Below are 16,328 nucleotides of genomic sequence, written 5' to 3'. Positions count from 1 at the left end.
GAAACACAAAAAAAAAAAAATAAACAGCAAAAAAATCCACCCAGTGAAATGTTTAAAGAGAGGGATTGGACCCCAAAAAATGGGGGAAACCCCCAAAAAAATGGGGAGACCCCACCCCAAAACCAACCCCAAAATGGGGGAAAAAACCCCAAGACTGGGAGAAAAGTGGGAATCCCCCCCAAAAAGGGCTGAGGATGCCTGGAATTTTGGGGGCCCCCACCCCAGAAGCAGCAGTTAAGGCAGGGAGCGTTTTTGGGGGGCTCCAGGGGCTGCTCTGGGGAGGGGGAGGCAGAAAAAAAAAAACCCCAAAAAATTTAAGGGGATTTTCCCCAAATCCTTCAAGGAGGCGTTGAAAATCTTAAAATCGCTTAAAAACAAAAACCACCAAAAAAAAAAACCCCAAAGAAACCCCAAAAAAAGGGGATTAAAGCAAAAACAAAACAAAATAAAACAAAAAAGAGAAATAAAATTGTGACGAAAATAAAGCAAAAACCAAGGCGGGGTTTGGGCAGGATTTAGAGATTTTTGGGGTTTTTTTTTTTGAGGTTTTGTTGTTTTAAAAAGAAAATAATTATTTTTCCGGGTTTTTTGGTTTTGTTTTTTTTTTTTTTTGAGGTTTTGTTGTTTTTTTAAAAAAAATAATTATTTTTCCGGGTTTATGGGGGTTTTTTTGAGGTTTTGTTGTTAAAAAAAAAAAAAAAATTATTTTCCGGGTTTTTTTGGGGTTTTTTTTGAGGTTTTTGTTTTGTTTTTTTTTAAATTATCTTTGCAGGGGTTTTTTTTGGGTTTTTTTTTTTTGAGGGATTTTTTTGGGTTTTTTGGTGGGTGTTATTTTGAAAGGTTTTTTTCTGGATTTTTGCGGGGATTTTTCGGGGTTTGTTTCGGGGTTTGTTTCGGGATTTGTTTGGGTTAATTCCGGGGTTTGTTTCAGGGTTTGTTTGGGGTTTGTTTGGGTTAATTTCAGGGTTTGTTTTGGGGTTTGTTTGGGGTTTTTTTGGGTTAATTTCGGGGTTTTTTTGGGGTTTTTTTTCGGGGTTTTTTTGGGGTTTGTTTGGGGTTTTTTTGGGTTTTTTTTGGGGTTTGTTTTGGGGTTTTTTTGGGGTTTGTTTTGGGGTTTTTTTGTGGGGGTTTTTTTTGGGTTTTTTTTGGGGGTTTGTTTTGGGGTTTGTTTTGGGGTTTGTTTTGGGGTTTGTTTTGGGGTTTTTTTGTGGGGGTTTTTTTTTGGGTTTTTTTTGGGGTTTGTTTTGGGGTTTTTTTGGGGTTTGTTTTGGGGTTTGTTTTGGGGTTTGTTTTGGGGTTTGTTTTGGGGTTTTTTTTGGGGTTTGTTTTGGGGTTTTTTTGGGGTTTGTTTTGGGTTTTTTTTTGTGGGTTTTTTTGGGGGTTTGTTTTGGGGTTTTTTCCCGGGTTTTTCCCCACTAAAATATCCTTTTTCTCTTCAGGTAGGAGTCGGCGTAGTGGCCGCCCAGGCCCTGCGAGTGCTGGCCCACGTAGGAGCCCTCGGGGCTGGGCTCGGGCGAGGGCAGCAGCTGCGAGAAGCCCCTCTTGTGCGCGCCCAGCGGCGTCTGCAAAACAGAGAGCGCGATTGCCCGTCACTCCGGGGCGTTTCGGGGCGTTTCGGGGCATTTCGGGTGAATTTCGGGGCATTTTGGGGCATTTTGGGGCATTTCGGGGCATTTCAGGGCATTTCGGGCCATTTCGGGGTGTTTTGGGGCATTTCCGGTCACTTCGGGGCGTTTTGGGGCATTTTGGGGCATTTCGGGGCATTTTGGGGGATTTTGGGTGAATTTCGGGGCATTTTGGGGCATTTTGGGGCATTTTGGGGCATTTCGGGTGAATTTCAGGGCATTTGGGGGCATTTCGGGTCATTTTCGATCATTTCGAGCCATTTCGGGGCATTTTGGGGCATTTCCGGTCACTTCGGGCCACTTCGGGGCATTTTGGGGCATTTCGGGCCATTTCGAGGCATTTCGGGTGAATTTCGGGTCATTTTGGGCCATTTCGAGGCATTTCGGGTGAATTTCGGGTGGATTTTGGGTGAATTTCGGGCCATTTCGGGTGAATTTCGGGTGAATTTTGGGTGGATTTCGGGCCATTTTGGGCCGATTTCGGGTGAATTTCGGGTGGATTTCGGGGCATTTCGGGTGAATTTCGGGCGGATTTCGGGGATTTCGGGTGAATTTCGGGCGGATTTCGGGTGGATTTCGGGGCATTTCAGGCCATTTCGGGCGGATTTCGGGCCATTTCGGGCGGATTTCGGGCCATTTCGGGCGGATTTCGGGGCATTTCGGGCGGATTTCGGGGCGTTTCGGGTGAATTTCGGGGATTTTGGGTGAATTTCGGGCGGATTTCGGGTGGATTTTGGGGATTTTGGGTGAATTTTGGGTGGATTTCGGGGATTTCGGGTGAATTTCGGGCGGATTTCGGGGCATTTCGGGTGGATTTCGGGCGGATTTAGGGTGGATTTCGGGCGGATTTAGGGTGGATTTCGGGCGGATTTAGGGTGGATTTCGGGCGGATTTAGGGTGGATTTCGGGCCATTTTGGGCGGATTTCGGGGCATTTCGGGTGAATTTCGGGGATTTTGGGTGAATTTTGGGTGAATTTCGGGTGGATTTCGGGGCATTTCGGGCGGATTTCGGGTGGATTTAGGGTGAATTTCGGGTGAATTTCGGGGATTTCGGGTGAATTTCGGGCGGATTTCGGGCCATTTCGGGCGGATTTTGGGCGGATTTTGGGCGGATTTTGGGGCGGATTTCGGGAGGGCGGTCCCGGGGCAGGGTTGGTACCTTGGGCTGGGAGCCGGGGGCAGCCAAGGCCAGGATGGAGTCGGAGCTCGGGGGGACGGAGACGGCCTGGGGGAAACGGGGAATGAAAGGGTTAAAGGGGGCCCGAAGGGGTTTCGGGGGTTTTGGGGATTTTTAGGGATTTTAAGGGATTTTTGAAGGATTTCAAGGGATTTTTAAGGGAGTTTTAAGGGATTTTAAGGAAATTTTAAGGGATTTTTAGGGGAGTTTTAAGGGATTTTAATGGAGTTTTAAGGGATTTTTAAGGGAGTTTAAGGGAATTTTAAGGGATTTTAAGGAATTTTTAAGGGATCCCTAAGGGAGTTTTAACGGGTTTTAAGGGGAGTTTTAAGGGGTTTTAAGGGAATTTTAAGGGATTTTTAGGGGAGTTTTAAGGGATTTTAAGGGACTTTTAAGGGGATTTTTGAAAGGTTTTTAAGGGATTTTAAGGGGAAAAAAGGTCTGGGGTAAACATCATTAAAACTGAAGGGATTTGATGGGGTTTGATGGGATTTTGATGGGATTTGAGGGGATTTGATGGGATTTGATGGGATTTTGATGGGATTTGATGGGATTTGATGGATTTTGATGGGATTTTGACGGGATTTTGACGGGATTTGATGGATTTTGATGGAATTTGCTGGATTTTGACGGGATTTGATGGGATTTGATGGATTTTGATGGGATTTGATGGGATTTGATGGATTTGATGGGATTTTGACGGGATTTTGATGGGATTTGAGGGATTTTGATGGATTTTGATGGGATTTTGCTGGGATTTGCTGGGATTTTGCTGGATTTTGACGGGATTTTGACGGGATTTGATGGATTTTGACGGGATTTTGACGGGATTTTGATGGATTTTGATGGGTTTTGATGGATTTTGATGGGATTTGCTGGGATTTGCTGGGGTTTGATGGGATTTGATGGATTTTGATGGGATTTTGCTGGATTTTGACGGGATTTGAGGGATTTTGATGGATTTTGACGGGATTTTGATGGGATTTGCTGGGATTTTGCTGGATTTTGACGGGATTTGCTGGGATTTTGACGGGATTTGATGGATTTTGATGGGATTTGACGGGATTTGATGGATTTTGACGGTATTTGCTGGATTTTGACGGGATTTGATGGATTTTGACGGGATTTGCTGGATTTTGCTGGGATTTTGACGGGATTTTGACGGGATTTGATGGGTTTTGATGGGATTTGATGGATTTTGCTGGATTTTGACGGTATTTGAGGGATTTGAGGGGCCCGTTGGCGGAATCGTGAGGGTTTTCCGGGGAACGGGGGCCGGGGGGGCCTCACCTTGCTGAGCTGGCTCTGCCGGAGCCCGGCCTGGAGGCCGCTGCTGAAGTAGGAACTGGGGGACCCTGAGCCAAAGGGGGGCCCCGGGGGTCCCAGGGGCGCCCGGTCCAGCCCCGAGGAGGAGGAGGAGGAGGAGGAGGAGGAGACCTGCGAGGGCAGCACAGGCAGCTGCAAAAAACCCCAAAAAATGCAAAAAAAACCCCAATTTCCACCCAAAAATGAAAAAAAAAAACCCAATATCCACCCCAAAAAAATGCAAAAAAACCCCAATTTCCACCCAAAAAAAAAAAGAAAAAAAAACCCCAAATTTCCACCCCAAAAAAATCCCAATTTCCCCCCCCAAAAAAATGCAAAAAAACCCCAATTTCCACCCAAAAAAATGCAAAAAAACCCCAATATCCACCCCCCAAAAAAAAGAAAAAAACCCCAATTTCCACCCAAAAAATGCAGAAAAACCCCCAATTTCCACCCCCCAAAAAAAGAAAAAAAACCCTAATTTCCACCCCCAAAAAAACCCCAATTTCCACCCAAAAAAAAAGAAAAAAAAACCCAAATTCCACCCCAAAAAATGCAAAAAAAACCCAATTTCCACCCCCAAAAAAATGCAAAAAAACCCCCCAATTTCCACCCAAAAAAATTTAAAAAACCCCCCCAATTTCCACCCCAAAAAAAATGCAAAAACCCCAATTTCCACCCCAAAAAAATCCCAATTTCCCCCCCAAAAAATGCAAAAAAACCCCCAAATTTCCACCCCAAAAAAAAAAAGAAAAAAAACCCCAATTTCCACCCCCCAAAAAATGCAAAAAAACCCCCCAATTTCCCCCCCCCAAAAAATCCCAATTTCCACCCCAAAAAAAAAAGCAAAAAACCCCCAATTTCCACCCAAAAAAAAAGAAAAACCCCCAATTTCCACCCCAAAAAAATGCAAAAAAACCCCAATTTCCACCCCAAAAAAATGCAAAAAACCCCCCGAATTTCCACCCCAAAAAAAAAGAAAAAAAACCCCAATTTCCACCCCAAAAAAAGCAAAAAAACCCCGAATTTCCACCCCAAAAAAATCCCAATATCCACCCCCAAAAAATGCAAAAACCCCCCAATTTCCACCCCCAAAAAAATGCAAAAAAACCCCACATTTCCACCCCAAAAAAAGAAAAAAAACCCCAATTTCCACCCCAAAAAATGCAAAAAAACCCCCAATTTCCACCCCCAAAAAATGCAAAAAAACCCCCAATTTCCACCCCAAAAAATGCAAAAAAACCCCAAATTTCCACCCCCAAAAAAATGCAAAAAACCCCAAATTTCCACCCCCCAAAAAAGAAAAAAAAACCCAATTTCCACCCAAAAAAAAAGAAAAAAAACCCCAAATTTCCACCCCAAAAAATGCAAAAAAAACCCCGAATTTCCACCCCAAAAAAATGCAAAAAAACCCCAATTTCCACCCAAAAAAATGCAAAAAAAACCCAATTTCCACCCCAAAAAAAACCCCAATTTCCCCCCCCCAAAAAAATGCAAAAAAAAACCCCCAAATTTCCACCCCCAAAAAACTGCAAAAAAAAAACCCGAATTTCCACCCCCAAAAAACTGCAAAAAAACCCCGAATTTCCACCCCAAAAAAAAGAAAAAAACCCCAATTTCCACCCCCAAAAAAATGCAAAAAATCCCCCGAATTTCCACCCCAAAAAAAATGCAAAGAAACCCAAATTTCCACCCCCAAAAAATGCAAAAAAACCCCAAATTTCCACCCCAAAAAATGCAAAAAACCCCCCAATTTCCACCCCAAAAAAATGCAAAAAACCCCAATTTCCACCCAAAACTGAGATTTTTTACCTTGTGCCTGCCGTGCCCGAAGGCCCCCAGGATGGAGCCGTGGTCGCGGGGCTGGGGGAAAATCCTGGACCCCAAATCCTGCCCGGGGGAAATCGGGGGGTTCAGAGGGGGGATCCCCGAATTCCCGGGAAAAACGAGGAGTTTGGGGGGATTTTCGGTAATTCCCATGAAAAACGGGAGGTTTTGGGGGTTTTTCCTTCCAATTCCCATAAAAAAAATTGAGGTTTTGGGTTTTTCCCCTCCAATTCCCATTAAAAATTGAGGTTTTGGGTTTTTTTTCCCCTCCAATTCCCATTAAAAATTGAGATTTTGGGTTTTTTTCCCCTCCAATTCCCATTTAAAAAATTGAGATTTAGGGGTTTTTTTCCCTCCAATTCCCATTAGAAAATTGCGATTTTGGGGTTTTTTTTCCCTCCAATTCCCATTTAAATAATTGAGATTTTGTGGTTTTTTTCCCTCCAATTCCCATTAAAAATTGAGATTTTCGGGTTTTTTTTCCCTCCAATTCCCATTAAAAATTGAGGGTTTGGGTTTTTCCCCTCCAATTCCCATTAAAAAACTGAGATTTTGTTGGGTTTTTTTCCCCTCCAATTCCCATAAAAAATTGAGGTTTGGGGGTTTTTCCCCTCTAATTCCCATTAAAAAAAATTGAGGTTTTGGGTCTTTTTTTCCCCTCCAATTCCCATTAAAAACTGAGATTTTGTTGGTTTTTTTTCCCTCCAATTCCCATTTAAAAAATGGAGGTTTTGGGGTTTTTTTCCCTCCAATTCCCATTTAAAAAATGGAGGTTTTGGGTTTTTTTCCCCGTCATTTTCCGGAAGAACCGAGGTTCTCCCATTCCCAGGAAGAGCAGGGATGTGGGGTTTCACCCCCAGTTTAAAAGTCCCCAAACCCTTCGAGTTCCAGCCCAAAATCTGCCCTGACCGGGAGGTCCACGGCGAAGGCGTCGGGCGGGGGCGTCCCCAGAACTCCAGGTTTGATCTTCAGCCCTTTTCCTGCAGAGATACACGTGGGGGTGGTGAAAAAGAGAGAAATCCCACAGAAAAAAGGGGAATTAATGGGGAAAAAAAGGGAAATTTCTGGGGGAAAAAGGGAAATTTGTGGGGAGAAAAGGGAAATTTCTGGGGGAAAAAAAGGGAAATTTCTGGGAATAAAAAAAAGGGAAATTACTGGGGAAAAAAGGGGAAATTTGTGGGGGAATAAAAAGGGGAATTTCTGAGGAAAAAAAGGGGAATTTCTGGGGGAAAAAGGGAAATTTCTGGGGGAAAAAAGGGAAATTTCTGGGAATAAAAAGGGAAATTTCTGGGATAAAGGGGAATTTCGGGGATAAAAAGGGAAATTTCGGGGATAAAAGGGAAATTTCTGGGATAAAAGGGGAATTTCTGGGGATAAAAAGGGAAATTTCTGGGGGAAAAGAAGGGAAATTTCTGGGGGAAAAAGGGAAATTTATGGGGGAAAAAAGGGGAAATTTCTGGGATAAAAAGGGAAATTTATGGGGAAAAAGGGGAATTTCTGGGATAAAAAGGGGAATTTCTGGGGGAAAAAAGGGGAAATTTCTGGGGAAAAAAGGGAAATTTCTGGGGGAAAAAGGGGAAATTTCTGGGATAAAAAGGGGAAATTTCTGGGGGAAAAAAGGGAAATTACTGGGGATAAAAAGGGAAATTTCTGGGGGAATAAAAAGGGAAATTTCTGGGAATAAAAAGGGAAATTTCTGGGGATAAAAAGGGGAATTTCTGGGATAAAGGGGAATTTCTGGGATAAAGGGGAATTTCTGGGATAAAAGGGAAATTTCTGGGGGTAAAAGGGAATTTCTGGGATAAAAAGTGAATTTCTGGGATAAAGGGGAATTTCGGGGATAAAAAGTGAATTTCTGGGATAAAGGGGAATTTCTGGGATAAAAGTGAATTTCGGGGATAAAAAGTGAATTTCTGGGATAAAGGGGAATTTCTGGGATAAAAGTGAATTTCGGGGATAAAAAGTGAATTTCTGGGATAAAGGGGAATTTCTGGGATAAAAGTGAATTTCGGGGATAAAAAGTGAATTTCTGGGATAAAGGGGAATTTCTGGGGATTAAAGGGGAATTTCTGGGATAAAAGGGGGAATTTCTGGGATAAAAAGGGAATTTCTGGGATAAAAAGGGGAAATTTCGGGGATAAAAAGGGAATTTCTGGGAATAAAAAGTGAATTTTTGGGATAAAAAGTGAATTTCTGGGATAAAAGGGGAATTTCTGGGATAAAAAGGGGAATTTCTGGGAATAAAAGTGAATTTCTGGGATAAAAGGGGAATTTCTGCTGTGACTCACCGGGCAGGCCGGGCGTGGGCAGGAGGCTCTGCAGGTTCAGGTAGGGATTGAGGGGGATCCTCAAATCTTTGGGGGGCTCCCCCAGGAGAGAGACCTGGGGGGGGAATTTGGGGGGCTCAGGGAGGTCCCCGAGGGGGTCTGGGGGGTCCTGGAGGGTTTTGGGGGATCCCAAACAGGTTCAGGGGGGTCCTGCAGGGTTTTGGGGGATCTCGGGGGAATTTGGGGATTCTTGGGGGCATCTGGGGGCTCCGGAAGCTCCCAGAATTTGGGGGTCCCATCCCAGAATTTTGGGGGTCCCACCCTGGATTTTTTGGGGGTCCAACCCCTGGAATTTTGGGGGTCCCAACCCTGGGATTTTGGGGGTCCCAACCCTGGGATTTTGGGGATCCCACCCTGGGATTTTGGGGGTCCCACCCCGGATTTTTTGGGGGTCCCACCCTGGGATTCTGGGGGTCCCACCCCGGATTTTGGGGGTCCCAACCCTGGAATTTTGGGGGTCCTACCCCGGATTTTTGGGGGTCCCAACCCTGGGATTCTGGGGGTCCCAACCCTGGAATTTTGGGGGTCCTACCCCGGATTTTTTGGGGCTCCCACCCTGGGATTCTGGGGGTCCCACCCTGGGATTTTGGGGGTCCCACCCTGGAATTTTGGGGGTCCCATCCCGGATTTTTTGGGGGTCCCACCCTGGGATTCTGGGGGTCCCAACCCGGATTTTTTGGGGGTCCCACCCCGGATTTTTTGGGGCTCCCACCCTGGGATTCTGGGGGTCCCACCCTGGGATTTTGGGGGTCCCACCCTGGAATTTTGGGGGTCCCACCCCGGATTTTTTGGGGGTCCCACCCTGGCATTCTGGGGGTCCCACCCTGGAATTTTGGGGATCCCACCCTGGGATTCTGGGGGTCCCACCGCAGGTTTTGGGTCTGGGGGCTGCTCACCGTGGGCGCGGGGGCTCCGCTCTCGCCCTGCTGGGCTTTGGGGAGGGGCTTGGGAAGGGCTTTGGGGAGGGGTCCCCGCCCCGGGGGTCCCAGCGCCGCCTCCGGGGCCAAGAACGGGGCCAGGACCGGGGACTTCCCGCGGGGCTGGGCCCCGTCCCCGGGAGCACCTGGAGAAGGGGGGAAAAGGGGGAAAAGGGGGAAAAGGGGGGAAAAGGGGGAAAAGGGGGAAAAGGGGGGGAAAAGGGGGGAGAAGGTGGGAAAAGGGGGGAAAAGGGGGGAAAAGGGGGAAAAGGGGGGAAAAGGGGGGGAAAAGGGGGAAAAGGTGGGAAAGGGTGGGAAAGGGTGGGAAAAGGGGGGAGAGGGCTCAGATCAGAGCCAGCCTGGCAGCTGGGGGACCACCAGGATCCCCCTTTTCCCACCCAAATCCCCCTTTTCCCACCCAAATCCCCCTTTTCCCACTCAAATCCCCCTTTTCCCACCCCAAATCTGAGGTTTCCCACCCAAATCTGAGGTTTCCCACCCCAAATCTCCCTTTTCCCACCCAAATCCCCCTTTTCCCACCCAAATCCCCCTTTTCCCACCCAAATCCCCTTTTTCCCACCCAAATCCCCCTTTTCCCACCCCAAATCTCCCTTTTCCCACCCAAATCCCCCTTTTCCCACCCCAAATCTGAGGTTTCCCACCCAAATCCCCTTTCCCCACCCCAAATCTGAGGTTTCCCATTTTTGGGGGCTCCAGCTGTGCTGGAATTCCGGGTTTACCTGAGGGAATCTCCCCCAGGAGCTTCCCCGGGGGCTGGGCCAGGGAGCTCAGCGGGGAATCGCCCAAAATTCCCGGTTTCTGGAGGAAAAAAGGGGGGAAAACACCTTGAAAAGGGAGATTATCCCCTAAAAAAACCCCACGGAAGCGGATTATCCACGAAAAACCCATGGAGACCCCGGCCCCGCATGGAAAGAGTGAAATTCCCAGGGGAAAAAAGCCGGGAAAACCAGGAAAATTCCAAGGGAAACCCAGGAAAATTCCAGGGGAAAACCAGGAAAATTCCAAGGGAAACCCAGGAAAATTCCAGGGGAAAACCAGGAAAATTCCAAGGGAAACCCAGGAAAATTCCAAGGGAAACCGAGGAAAATTCCAAGGGAAACCCAGGAAAATTCCAGAGGAAAACCAGGAAAATTCCAAGGGAAACCGAGGAAAATTCCAGGGGAAAACCAGGAAAATTCCAAGGGAAAATGGCAAAATTCGAAGGAAAACAGGAAAATTCCAGGGGAAACCAGGAAAATTCCGGGAAAATTCCGGGAGAAAGGCGGGAATCTCAGCCTACCTGGGCCTGGCCGTGCAGAGCCAGCTGGAGCAGGGCCGTGGAGAGCGCGGGGTTGGGCACCAGGGGAAGGGAGGGAGCAGCTCCCAGAATTCCTGCTGGGAACAGGGGGAGGAGGAATGGCACAGAAATTCCCCAAAATCGCCGGGTTTTTGCCCCGAAATTGCCGTTTTTTTTGCCCCAAATTTGCTGGTTTTTGCCCCAAATTTGCTGGTTTTTTGCCCCGAAATTGCCGGTTTTTGTCCCAAAATTGCCGCGTTTTGTCCCGAAATTGCTGTTTTCTGCCCCGAAATTGCTGGTTTTTTTCTCCGAAATTGCCGTTTTTTTCCCCGAAATCGCCGTTTTTTCCCCCGAAATTGCCGTTTTTTTGCCCCGAAATTGCCGTTTTTTCCCGAAATCGCCGTTTTTTTCCCCCGAAATTGCCGTTTTTTCCCCCGAAATTGCCGTTTTTTTCCCCCGAAATCGCCGTTTTTTCCCGAAATCGCCGTTTTTTCCCCCGAAATCGCCGTTTTTTTCCCCCGAAATTGCCGTTTTTTTCCCGAAAATGCCGTTTTTTGCCCCAAATTGCCGTTTTTTCCCCCGAAATCGCCGTTTTTCCCCCAAAATCGCCGTTTTCCCCCCGAACTCGCCGTTTTTCCCGAACTCGCCGTTTTTTGCCCCAGAGCTGCCCCGTACCCTGCTTGGCGCCCAGGGCCCCCTGCAGCAGGGGGCTGAGCAGCAGCTGCAGCGAGGCCGGGTTGCCCAGGCTGCCCAGGATCTGCAGCAGGGAGGGCTCGGGCAGCAGCCCCTTGCCGCGGTTCAGGGCCTGCAAAGGGAACGGGAATGGGGGAAAAGGAGGGGATTTGGGGTGGGGGATTGGGGTTTGGGGGGTTTGGGGGAACGGAGGGGATTTGGGGTGGGGGATTGGGGGATTGGGGGAAAGGAGGGGATTTGGGGTCGGGGGATTGGGGGAACGGAGGGGGTTTGGGGGAACGGAGGGGATTTGGGGTCTGGGGATTGGGGTTTGGGGGAAAGGAGGGGATTTGGGGTCGGGGGATTGGGGTCTGGGGATTGGGGTTTGGGGGATTGGGGTTTGGGATTTGGGGTTTGGGGTTTGGGGGATTTGGGGTTTGGGGATTGGGGTCTGGGATTTGGGGTTTGGGGGATTTGGGGTTTGGGGGTTTGGGATTTGGGGTTTGGGGTTTGGGATTTGGGATTTGGGGTTTGGGATTTGGGGTTTGGGGTTTGGTGTTTGGGATTTGAGGTTTGGGGGACTGGGGTTTGGGGTTTGGGATTTGGGGGATTGGGGTTTGGGGTTTGGGATTTGAGGTTTGGGATTTGGGGTTTGGGGTGTGGGATTTGGGGTTTGGGATTTGAGGTTTGGGGTTTGGGGTTTGGGATTTGGGGTTTGGGGTGTGGGATTTGGGGTTTGGGGTGTGGGATTTGGGGTTTGGGATTTGAGGTTTGGGATTTGGGATTTGGGGTTTGGGATTTGGGGTTTGGGGTGTGGGATTTGGGGTTTGGGATTTGAGGTTTGGGGTTTGGGGTTTGGTGTTTGGGGTTTGGGATTTGAGGTTTGGGGTGTGGGATTTGGGGTTTGGGATTTGGGGTTTGGGATTTGGGATTTGGGGTTTGGGATTTGGGATTTGGGGTTTGGGATTTGAGGTTTGGGGTTTGGGATTTGGGGTTTGGGGATTTGGGGTTTGGGGTTTGAGGTTTGGGGTTCCTGATCCCAGAAAGATTGGGGCGATCCCAGCAGGATCCCAGCCCTCAGCATGAGCTCCAGCGCCAAAAATCTCACGGCAAGGGAGGAGGAAGAACAGGAGGATGAGGATGAGGACAAAGATAACGATGAGGATGAGGAGCAGGAGGAAGGTGAGGATGAGGATGAGGAGCAGGAGGAGGGCGAGGCTGACGGTGAGGATGAGGATGAAGATAAGATTATGGCCGATGATAACAATGAGGATGAGGAGCAGGAGGAGGGTGACGATGACAATGAGGATGAAGATGAAGATAAGGATAAGGTTATGGCTGACGATAACACAGAGGATGAGGATGAGGAGCAGGAGGAGGGTGACGATGAGGCTGACGGTGAGGATGAGGATGAAGATAAGGTTATGGCTGAAGATAACAATGAGGATGAGGAGCAGGAAGAGGGTGACGATGAGGCTGACGGTGAGGATGAGGCTGCTGAGGAAGGCTCACCGTGGCCTGCGCGGCGATCAGCGCGGCCAGCATGCTGCGGCCCGAGGGCCCCGGGGCGCAGAAGGACACACGGACGCGCTGCCCGGACAGAGGGAACCCGTCCGTGGCCTCCTGGGCTCGCTCGGCCGCCTCGGGGGACTCGAACTCCAGCACTGCGAAACCCTTGGGCTGCCCGTCCTGCCCGAAGGCCAGCTGGGGACAGACGGACAGACAGGGGACAGTGGGGACGGGGACAGACAGACAGGGGGACAGGGAGGGGGACAGGGAGGGGACAGTGGGGACGGGGACAGACAGACAGGGGACAGACAGGGGACAGACACAGGGACAATGGGGACGGGGACAGACAGACAGGGGACAGTGGGGACAGGGACAGACAGAGGGACAGGGAGGGACAAATGGGGGAAATCCCGCCCGGAACTCCAAATCCGCCCTGAATCTCCGGATGTCGCCCGTCCTCCTAAACACCTCAGCCCCAAATCCATCCCAGGTACCCCAACCCCTTCCTTCTCCCTAAACCCACCCTAATCCCTTCCTCACCCCCAAATCCCTCGGGGCTCACTAAATTCCTTCTTTATCCCCAAACCCCAAAGCCCAGACCCCTCTGTGACCCCAAACCCTGAACCCCAAGCCCCACCTGGCAGAAGGAGGGCTCAGGGACCCTCTGGATCACAGCCCTGAGCCCCAGGGCAGCCTGTGCCCATCCCAAACCCCCCAAAACCTGAACCCCAAGCCCCACCTGGCAGAAGGAGGGCTCAGGGACCCTCTGGATCACAGCCCTGAGCCCCGGGGCAGCCTGTGTCCATCCCAAACCCCCCAAACCCCCCAAATCTCACACCCCAAGCCCCACCTGGCAGAAGGAGGGCTCGCAGACCCTCTGGAACACGGCCCTGAGCGCCTGCAGGTCGCTGAAGCCCCGGGGCAGCCTGTCCACGCAGAGGCAGCGCGAGTGCAGCAGCTCGGGGCTCAGCTGCGCCGCGTCCACCCAGTGCACGTGCAGCCTGCGGCTGCCCAGCTGCTTCCCCAGCAGCTCCGAGCGCGCCCGCGCCGCCGAGTCCTTCTTCATGAACTCCACGAAGCCGTAGCCCTTGGAGTGGCCGGTGGCGGGGCTGTAGACCAGGAAGCAGCGCTCCAGGCTGCCGAAGGGCCGCAGCAGCTCCTCGAACTGCGGCTGCGTGAGCAGGCGGGGCAGGTTGGCCACGCACAGCACGGCCTCCGTGGGCTGCAGCTGCACCCGCAGCGGGCGCTGCCGCAGAGAGTGGCCGTGGAAGCGCCCGACCGCCGAGGCCGCCTGCTCGGCTGTGAGCAGCGTGACGAAGGCTGGGGAGAGAGGAGGAACGGGGTTGGCAGTGGGGCTGGGAACGGGGCTGGGAATGGGGCTGGGAATGGGGCTGGGAATGGGGCTGGGAATGGGGGAGATAGGGGAGAAATGGGGCTGGGAATGGGGCTGGCAATGGGGCTGGGAACGGGGCTGGGAATGGGGCTGGGAATGGGGCTGGGAATGAGGGAGGAATGGGGCTGGGAATGGGGAGAAATGGGGTTGGGAATGGGGAGAAATGGGGCTGGGAATGGGGCTGGGAATGGGGCTGGGAATGGGGCTGGGAATGGGGCTGGGAATGGGGGAGGAATGGGGCTGGGAATGGGGAGAAATGGGGCTGGGAATGGGGGAGATAAGGGAGAAATGGGGGAGAAATGGGGCTGGGAATGGGGCTGGGAATGGGGGAGAAACGGGGCTGGAAATGGGGGAGAAATGGGGTTGGGAATGGGGAGAAATGGGGCTGGGAATGGGGCTGGGAATGGGGCTGGGAACGGGGGAGAAATGGGGCTGGGAATGGGGCTGGGAATGGGGGAGAAGTAGGGCTGGGAATGGGAAAGGTTAATGGAAAAATGGGGTTCGGGAGTGGGGGGGATTCCTCCAAAAACTGGGTTTAGAAAAGGGGAAGGACCAATAAAAAACCAGCTCTGAAAATGGGGAGGAATCCCTGGAGAGATGGGGTTTGGGAAAGGGAAGGAACTCCTGGAAAAGCACCCCCGGGTGGGAACAGGAAAAGTGTCCCGGGCTGTTCCCTCTTCCATGATTTCCCAGGGATCCGGGCTGGCCCCCAAACCCCAGAGCTGCTCCTCACCCGTTCCCTTGTACTTGTCCACAAAGCAATACTTGAGCTCGTAGTCCTTCAGCAGCTCGTGGATATCCTGGAAAAAAACCCGGGAATTTCCATGGAAAAGAGAGCGGGGCTCTCAGGGAAGGAAAGATCCTTCCTTTTCCCAAACCCCGTTTTTTCTAGGATTTTCCCCCTTTTTCCAAACCCCATTTTTCTAGGGATTTTCCCTTTTTCCAAGCCCCCTTTTCCCAGTGATCCTCCCCTTTCCCACACCCCCCCCCCCCCCCTTTTTGAGGAATCCCGGCCCTCCCGAATTCCCGGGAATTTCCCGGGGCTGCCTCAGGATCCTCGCGGTGTCCCCAGTTTGACGTTCCAGGCTTTATCCCAGGGTTTGCTCCCTCAAGACACCCCAGGAAGCTCCGGCTGCTCCTCCTCTTCCTCCCGGACCGGCTCCTCCGGCTCCAGCCTTTGCCCTTCCCCAGTTAACTCCCAACCTTCGGCCTCGGGGCGATGATTTCACCCTGGGACCGGCACCGGCAAGGGAAAAACGCACCCGGGGGCGCTGCGGGAATTCCAGGCGGATTTCTGGGGGATTCCGGATTTTGGGGGGAAAAAAACGGGATTTGGAGGCAGAGCAGGGAAAGGTTCGGGAGGAAGGCGAGATCCAGGGTGGATTTGGGGCTCTGGTCCCGGTTCTCCGCTCAGTGCCCGCATTCCCGTTCCTCCTCCCGGTTTCCCCCCTTCCCCTCACCCCCGTTCCCGGCTCCTGGTCCCCCCTCACCTGGTTGGTCACATCCGCCGGTAAGCCGCGGATCAGCACCTTCCGCCGGTTGCGGAACTGCCGCTCGCTGTGCTCCAGGCGGCTCCGCACCTCGGCCGGGTCCAGCGGCGGCAGCTCCTCCTCGGGGGCCAGGCCGGGCCCCGCCGGTGGCTCCGCTCCGGGCCCGGGCCCGGCCCCGCTCACCGACAGCGCCGCCGCCATCTTGGCCCCGCCAGCGCCCGCCACGCCAACAACGCGCCTTCTCATTGGAGGAGGGGCCGGCCACGAGTATCCGCGGCTGGGATTGGGCGGCGCGGAAAAATACTGCGGATGAGCCGGCGGCTGCTATTGGGTGAGAGGGAGGGCTCGTTGTGTCCGCAGCTGGGATTGGGCGGCAGCGGGCGAGCCCCAAGATCGCGGATCCCTATTGGTTGGTTCCCTTGAACCGTTGAACACCCCAAAACATCCCGAATCAATACCCCAAAATAACCCAAATAAATACCCAAAAATAACCCAAATAAATACCCAAAAGTAACCCAAATGGAGACTCCAAAATAACCCAAATGGAGGCCCCAAAACAGCCCCACAGAGACCCCAAAATAACCCAAATAGAGACCCCAAAAAACCCCAAATAGACCCCAAAATAACCCAAAAAAATACCCCAAAAATACCCAAAAATAACACAAATAAAGACCCCAAAAAAACCCAAATAGAGACCACAAACACGGAGCCTTTTCCATCCTTTATTCAGGGACCCTTTGGATCCCCCAAAATCCCAGCGATTCCCCCCAAATCCCAAACCCCCGCCC

At 51.2% G+C, this 16,328-nt stretch overlaps 1 protein-coding gene across 3 annotated transcripts; it reads right to left on the bottom strand.

Moving 5' to 3' along the window:
* Nucleotides 1-1,327: 1,327 nt before the first annotated feature.
* RAVER1 (ribonucleoprotein, PTB binding 1) lies at nucleotides 1,328-15,786 on the bottom strand. 3 transcript variants are annotated; one of them, XM_054518137.1, is made up of 14 exons: nucleotides 15,541-15,786; nucleotides 14,784-14,850; nucleotides 13,508-13,977; nucleotides 12,661-12,852; nucleotides 11,152-11,281; nucleotides 10,480-10,574; nucleotides 9,920-9,998; nucleotides 9,159-9,325; nucleotides 8,224-8,317; nucleotides 6,845-6,915; nucleotides 5,921-5,998; nucleotides 4,094-4,261; nucleotides 2,786-2,851; nucleotides 1,328-1,562 (listed from the first exon to the last, which is right to left on the bottom strand). In XM_054518137.1, exons 1-14 carry the CDS (start codon nucleotides 15,784-15,786, stop codon nucleotides 1,416-1,418), a joined length of 2,070 nt encoding a protein of 689 aa, XP_054374112.1. In that variant the 3' UTR covers nucleotides 1,328-1,415. The 3 variants fall into 3 exon arrangements, with proteins under 3 accessions (XP_054374112.1, XP_054374113.1, XP_054374114.1); XM_054518138.1 differs by having other exon boundaries at nucleotides 4,094-4,240; XM_054518139.1 differs by lacking the exon at nucleotides 2,786-2,851.
* Nucleotides 15,787-16,328: the final 542 nt, after the last annotated feature.

This window comes from Molothrus ater, chromosome 36 (assembly GCF_012460135.2).
Source record: "Molothrus ater isolate BHLD 08-10-18 breed brown headed cowbird chromosome 36, BPBGC_Mater_1.1, whole genome shotgun sequence".
NCBI lineage: Eukaryota > Metazoa > Chordata > Aves > Passeriformes > Icteridae > Molothrus > Molothrus ater.
The sequence above is the reverse complement of the archived record's forward strand: the minus strand, read 5'-3'. Positions and strand labels throughout refer to the sequence as shown.